At 49.5% G+C, this 7,327-nt stretch overlaps 1 protein-coding gene across 1 annotated transcript in view; it reads left to right on the top strand.

Moving 5' to 3' along the window:
- The window catches only part of UBASH3B (ubiquitin associated and SH3 domain containing B), a 24,080-nt gene that overhangs the window by 9,111 nt on the left and 7,642 nt on the right, over positions 1 to 7,327 (top strand). Inside the window, exons 7-9 of the mRNA XM_006767949.2 lie at positions 568 to 700; positions 2,093 to 2,213; positions 3,045 to 3,167. Of these exons, the coding sequence (XP_006768012.1) occupies positions 568 to 700; positions 2,093 to 2,213; positions 3,045 to 3,167 (377 nt within the window). The remainder of the gene's footprint in view (positions 1 to 567; positions 701 to 2,092; positions 2,214 to 3,044; positions 3,168 to 7,327) is intronic.

Here is a 7,327-nt window from a genome sequence, read left to right as displayed (position 1 = left end):
AGGAATTATTTATTTCTTTTGAGCCTGAAAAATAGGTGGAAACATGGTACAAAATTGACACTTCATTATTCTTTCCACGTCCTCAGTGTAGACCAGCCGTGGGCAAACTACGGCCCGCGGGCCGGATCTGGCCCGTTTGAAATGAATAAAACTATTGAAATAAAAGACCGTACCCTTTTATGTAATGATGTTTACTTTGAATTTATATTAGTTCACACAAACACTCCATCCATGCTTTTGTTCCGGCCCTCCGGTCCAGTTTAAGAACCCATTGTGGCCCTCGAGTCAAAAAGTTTGCCCACCCCTGATAGACCATGCCTATGGCGTCTTAGCACAGGATGCAGGCCTGTCTTGCCCAGGGGGTGAGTTCGTCTATTCCAAACAGAGAAGCCATCTGCCCCTAATGGATTAACAGCTGACGTCAGCATGAAGCAAGATGTGCATCCCAGGAAGGGGGCCCCCTGCTGAGCTTCCCCAACCCAGGCCTGTCCAGGGAGCGTTTGCTGCTGGTCCGGGCTGAGGACTCCCAGCGGACGCAGTGACCTTCTTCCTTATCTTCCTCTGCAGTTCTTACTCCATCTTAAATGCATCGTCTTCCAACGCACTCCCATTCGGTGACGGCATATTGGACAGGCGGTCTTACGAGGACCAGGGCCTGGGGGAGATGGCGCCCCTCACCATCGTCTGCCCGCCCTCGCAGGTGAGGCTGCCACCAGGGCACGCCAGCAGCAGCACTCCAGGTCCCCTGAGCACCTGTTACCGAGGCTGAGGCCGCTGACATACATACACACTGGAGACAAGAGGAGCCAGATAGGTCCTGACAGGACCACCAGCATCTGGTCTCGGCTGTCAGGAGTCTCTTCGCAGAGGGGAGCATGTCAGCACGGGCAGCAGCAATCGCTGTATCAGTGTCGTAGGCCGTGGTGAGGATGAGAGGAAACAGGGCAGGGGAGTCGGTGAAGAGCAGTCAGAGGTGCAAAATCCTGTTATAAAATAGATAAGTTATGGAGATGTATTAGGAAGCACAGAGAATATAGTGATTAATATCATAACTCTGTATGGTGACAGATGGTTACTTATACACCATAAGGTATATAAGTGTCAAATCACTATGTTGTACACCTGAAACTAATACACTATTGTATATCAACTATACTTTAATGAAAAACATTAAAGGCAAGAAGAAGGCTGTTAGCACAGTACCTGGTGCACAGTGAGTATTCAGTGTACATTGGAGCGCTTGTCAGAAAGCGTATATGTCAGAAAGTTTGCAGAATGAAGAGTTGGGAGAGTAGTTTGAACAATACAAAGGCAAGTTGAAAGTTCAAACATGTTGAGGATCAAGAGACTAGATCACTTTGGCTAGAGCCCAGGGCTTGAATTAGAAAACAGGAAGGGAAGATATGGGGAAGGTATGCCACCCCCACATATTAACTTCCTCCTTGGGCACCAAGGTAAATGCTGGCCAGCCTAGGGAAACAGGGAATCGTTCAGAAAGAAGGCATGGAAGGACATCTACCATGACCCACCCGGCAGTTGTAGAAACCAACGTCATCTGGACATGCCTTTGACCAGACCCTGTTTCATCACCTGACGTAGAACCGTTTCTGGGAGCACCAACATGTATGAGTTGGACAGTAGAGCCTAAACATGGTTAGAGCAGGAAGGCAGGCCCTCACTGTTGGAGGAGACCACTGGACCATGTGGTCTGACACCAGGCACATAGACGTGAGGCAGACGTGTTTGTGGTAATGAGGGTCCTCACTCCCTGAGGGAGCTGAAGAGGCCTTTGCAGAGGGGAGGACGCCGTCCCACCAGTGGCTTTCTCTGTGTGCCAGCTAGTTTCACCTCTAAGCAGTAACTGCTCCTACTGACCATAGCAGTCCCACTGATAAATCAGGCCATTTTCTAACCCTTCTGATTTTGCAAAGCACTGCAGTTCATCGCATTTGAGCCTCAGAATAACCTGTGAGGTCTGCAGGACAGGCCAAGTCATACATTTGCAGAACCCGCTCTGGAGCTCAGCTGGCCTGCACCTGGCCCGGGCCTGTCCACTGTCTTCTCTCCACTAACAGCTGTTCCTCACCTGCAGCCTCTGAGGGCAGGTAGCCAGCCTGGCCCCCAGAAGAGATGCCTCTTCGTGTGTCGGCACGGCGAGAGGATGGATGTCGTCTTTGGGAAGTACTGGCTATCCCAGTGCTTTGATGCCAAAGGTGAGGAGCTATTTGTCCTCTTCAGCATTGCTATGCCTATCGTTGCCTCTAGAGGGCACAGTCAAGCTACCTTTATCTAGATCAGCAGTTCTCAACCTGTGGGTCGTGACCCCTTTGGAGGTTGAACGACCCTTTCACAGGGGTTGCCTAAGACCATCGGAAAACACATATATAATTACATATTGTTTTTGTGATTAATCACTATGCTTTAATTATGTTCAATTTGTAACAATGAAATTGGGGGTCACCACAACATGAGGAACTGTATTAAAGGGTCGCGGCATTAGGAAGGTTGAGAACCGCTGATCTAGATGGAGTGCTCGTTTCTGGCTAAGTGGGCTGTAGAAAAGCCTGCAGTGTGTTTCATTCATAGCCCTTCCTTGGTTGTCTTGAGTGTTAGGGGACAGGTAAGTGTTCTTGTCTCCAGTCTGTAAACTGGGACACCGGGGCCAAAGGCAGGTCACATGGCCAAGTCAGAGGCAGGAAGGGGCATCCCGATTCCATGGCCGGAGCCCTCCTCAATTCACCGACTCACGCTGGTTCCATGTTCCTTGGAGGAGGCCTGTTTCACATGGGGAGGCTTACCGTTCAGATCAGCCCCTGATGAGGGGTGTCTGGTGACGACTTTCACTTCTTGTCACCTTTGTCAGCAGAATAGAGGAGTGGATTCCCAGACATTCTCACAAAGGAAAGTGTCGGCCTTGATATTTTCTAGAAAGCTCCACGTAGTCTCTGGCCAAAAAGGAATGGAAATAGAGAGGCTGTCAGGATCAGCGATGAAAGTCCTAAGGAAACAAGAAACTCACATAGCCTCGTATGACCTTTTTCTAGGCCGCTACGTTCGCACCAACCTGAACATGCCTCAGAGCTTACCTCAGCGGAGCGGTGGCTTCCGGGATTACGAGAAGGATGCTCCAATCACTGTGTTTGGGTGTATGCAAGCAAGACTGGTGGGTGAGTGTCCTGGAGTAATTGCACAGCTGGCTTGGCCACATGTTCAGGGTTCTGGTTCCAGTGGGCATGCCAGGGCACTTCCTGGGAGATTCTATAACTTTTCTACATATGGTAAATTTCCTCAAGGAATTTCTTCTTTTTTAAAATATATTTTTATTGATTTCAGAGAGGAAAGGAGAGGGAGAGAGACATAAAGACATCAATAATGAGAGAGACTCTGATTGGCTGCCTCCTGCATGGCCCCCACTGTGGATCGAGCCCACAACCCAGGCATGTGTCTTTGACCAGAATTGAACCCGGGACCCTTCAGTCTGCTCTATCCACTGAACCTCACCAGCTAGCGCTCCTCAAGGAATTTCTTATGTAACCATTAAGTTTAGGACACTGCACTGGCACCAGGCATTTTACCGAAGTGAACAAGGTGTGATTCCTATTGAGGGTGTATGGACCAGTGCCAGGCAAGGTCATGCCTGGTGAGGCCGAGAGGCCAGCTTCTAGCACACGGTGAGGAGCAGGGAGCTTCGGGGAGGGGCTGGAGGTACAGCGGCCAGTTGTCCTTTGAAGATGCTCAGTTCCTTGCAGAGAGCCTGCCACACAGAGACAGCCTTGTCCTACCCAGTGACCTCACTTGTGCTGATGCTCAGTCTTTGTGCAAGGTAGTGCCAGGTGCTGAGGATCCAAGCAGGAGTCCCGACCCTCAGGGAAACACTTGTAAGTACATAAATGCCTCGCAATGTAGCACCCAAAAATAAAACGGTGTGCACAGAATTATGGGAGCACGGGGGAGGCGGGGGACCCAAGATGGCAGTGGAGTAGGTGCAAGTTACACTTAACCTCCTCCCAGGATCAAACTGGAATCACAACTAAATTATAGAACAATAAACCTGAATGACCAACTCAAGACAAGTTGAATAGAAGTCTTATAACCAAGGACTTACAGAAGAAGCCGCACTGACACGGTAGGCAGGGCAGAGACAGGCAAAGGGCTAGCCCTGCTCCCAGAGGGCGGCTATCCCAGCTGCACAGGTCGCCAGGCTCCCCAGCCCAGAGCACCAGAGCTGGGAAGAGAAGCCCACATAATACCTGGCTGTAAAAACCAGCACGGGTTCTGTCTGCTAGGAAGAGGCAGGAGTCTCCTGAGAAGCCCAGGTGCCCTCTTAAAGGGCCAAACACACAAAATATCATTTGCAGCCAGTTACCCTGGGCTCCCACAGAAGAAGGCGGCTTGGAGCAAATATGGAATCATGTGTGGCTGCCAAGAGAGAGCTGAAGGGACAGCTACCAGGGTCCATGTGCTGAGTCCCTCTCCAACACTGAGCACAAACACCATCATTCCTGGATTGATGTTCTCCATATAGCATCACCCTGGGAATGCAATAGTCCCGCCCTCCCGACTCCCCGTTGCCTGGCCCTACCAAGCTCATGCCAGCCAAGGCCTCAGTGCACACTCTGTGGATGGCTCTGAGGGTCCGCACAGCTCGGGGGGAGACTGAGGCGTGTGGCTCTATGGCATGGGCCATTTTTCCCTCACACACACTCTGGCACCACCGTTCCTGTGCAGGGCATCCCTTCACATGGCCAAATCCTGGTTTCTTTGGGCCCGAGGAACTCTGCTGGTCTCACCCTCCATCCCTGAGAATACACCCCAAAAAAGGTCAGCAAGCACACAGCAGGTGGCAGCTAGCTTTGGTGAACCCTCAAACTTCTGCTGAGTGGCTTCTGTCGCAGCACTAATGTGCACTTGAACCTATATGAGCCAGTGGAGTAGATGCAGGTTATACTCACCTTGGGTCCCCCACCTCCACCGTGCTCCCATAATTCTGTGCACACCATTTTATTTTTGGATGCTACATTGCGAGGCATTTATGTACTTACAAGTGTTTCCCTGAGAGTGGGGACTCCTGCTTGGATCCTCAACAGCTCTTGCATTGACCTATTGACTCACTGAGAACCTACCTCACACAAATCTCATATCACCAGAAACTTGTTCAGTTCCTGAGCCTAACAGCAAGCAGCAGGCTAAGGCAGGTGGAGGAAAGTCTTGGGGTGCCTTGGGCCTTTGACTAACCGATCCCCAGGGCTTGGGGGAAGCCGGCCTTGGGACACAGCTTTGCTGATTCCACACTCACCCAGGCACAATAGAGACAACCACAAAACATGGATTGTTTTGCAGCTCCTAACAGGCAGCCCAGGGCCAGCCACAGGCAGCTTCTGACATTGACCTGCACTGGAGACTCTCCCAAGAGGCCCCAGAACCAACACAACCTGTGGGATTCAGACCACGTCAAAGCACAACCCAATTAGCTCCACAAGCCACACACCCAAAGGGAGATCTCAGCAGGCACCAGACCCCATGGAGGCAAATCCCTCTGTGTGGTCAGCCTCCACGCAGCAGTTAGTACAGCGTGGTTGGGGTCAGTTCTCACAGGCAGCCACCCTGAGGGTCAACCTCACCCACACAGGGGCCAAAAACAATAGACTCAACTATAACAGCAGGGCTCACATAATCCACACAAGGGACATTCCTGGACTGAGCCCCATAGAACCTACTACCTAAACTGGGAAACATAGCAGATCTACCCAATTCACAGAAACAAATACAGAGAGGCACTCAAAATGGGGAGACAAAGAAGCATACCCCAATTAAAGAACAGGAGAAATCCACAGGGGAAAAAAAAATGAATTAGAGACAACCTACCAGAAACAGAGTTCAAAACACTGGTCCTAAGGCTGCTCAAGGAACTTGGGGGGGGGGGTGAATTAACTTAATGAGAACTATAACAAGTACATAGTAAGCTTAAAAAACATGAAAAAGAACCAGTCAGAAATGAAGAATAAAATATCTGAAATGAAGAATATACCAGAAGGAATGAACAGCAGGTTAGATGAAGTGGCGATCTGATCAGCAATTTCAAAGACAAGGTAGCAGAAAACACCCCAATGAGAGCAGCAAAATCAAAAAGGAATTTTAAAAAATGAGGATAGCTTAAGGGACCTCTGGGACAACATGAAGTTTAAAGCATCTGCACCATAGGGGTACCATCAGGAGAAAGAGATAGCAAGCGATTGAGAACTTCCTTGAAAAATGACTGAAAATTTCCCTCACCTGGTGAAGGTAAAAGACACAAGTTCAGGAAGCACAGAGAGTCCCAAACAAGATGAACCTAAAGAGGCCCACACCAAGACACATCATAATTAAAATGCCAAAGGTTAAAGAGATAATTTTAAAAGCAGCAAGAGGAAATGTTGGTTACCTACAAGGGAGCTCTCATGAGACTATGAGCTGATTTCTCAACAGAAAATTTGCACAAAGTATTCGAAGTGATAAAAAGCAAGGACCTATATACAACCAAGAGTTCTCAACCTAGCAAGGCTCCCATTTAAAACTGAATGAGAAAAAAAGAGCTCCCCAGACAAGAAAAGGTAGCAGAGTTCATCACCACCAAACCACTATTACAAGCAATGTTAAAGGGACTTCTTTAAGAAGAAAGAAAAAACAGAGGAACATAAATATCTATCCTATATAATAAAAGGGTAATATGCAAGTTGACCTAAGGGCAGAATGACCAGTTGCTATGCTGTGCACTGACCACCAAGGGGCAGATGCTCAATGTAGAAGCTGCCCCCTGGTGGTCAGTGTGCTCCCACAGGGGGAGATCCATTCAGCCACAAGCCAGGCTGACGCTGCAAACTCAGCATCGGTGGCAGGAGTTGGACATCCCCCGAGGGCTCCCCGGCTGCCAGAGGGATGTTTTACTGCCAGCTTAGGCCCAATCTCCTGGAGAGCAGGCCTAAGCTGGGAGGTGGAATCTCCCGAGGGCTCCTGGATTGCTAGAGGGTACAGGCCAGGCTGAGGGACCCCCTCTCCCTGAGTGCACGAATTTTCATGCACCAAGCCTCTATTATCCTATCTAATAAAAGAGAAACATGGTAATTGGTGAACGACCACTACCCTTCCCATTGGCTAATCAGCGAGATATGCAAATTAACTGCCAGCCAAGATGACGGCCGGCAGCCAGGCAGCTTGAAACTAACATGAGGCTTGCTTGCTTCTGTGATGGAGGACTCCAACGTTCCCCGCCTGCCGCTGCAGGCCTCTGAGCTTACAGTTTGAAACATTGTTACAAATATAGAAGCTAAAAAAAAACACAGATACATGC

This window comes from Myotis davidii, unplaced genomic scaffold, assembly GCF_000327345.1.
Source record: "Myotis davidii unplaced genomic scaffold, ASM32734v1 scaffold203, whole genome shotgun sequence".
NCBI classification, from domain to species: domain Eukaryota; kingdom Metazoa; phylum Chordata; class Mammalia; order Chiroptera; family Vespertilionidae; genus Myotis; species Myotis davidii.
The sequence above is the reverse complement of the archived record's forward strand: the minus strand, read 5'-3'. Positions and strand labels throughout refer to the sequence as shown.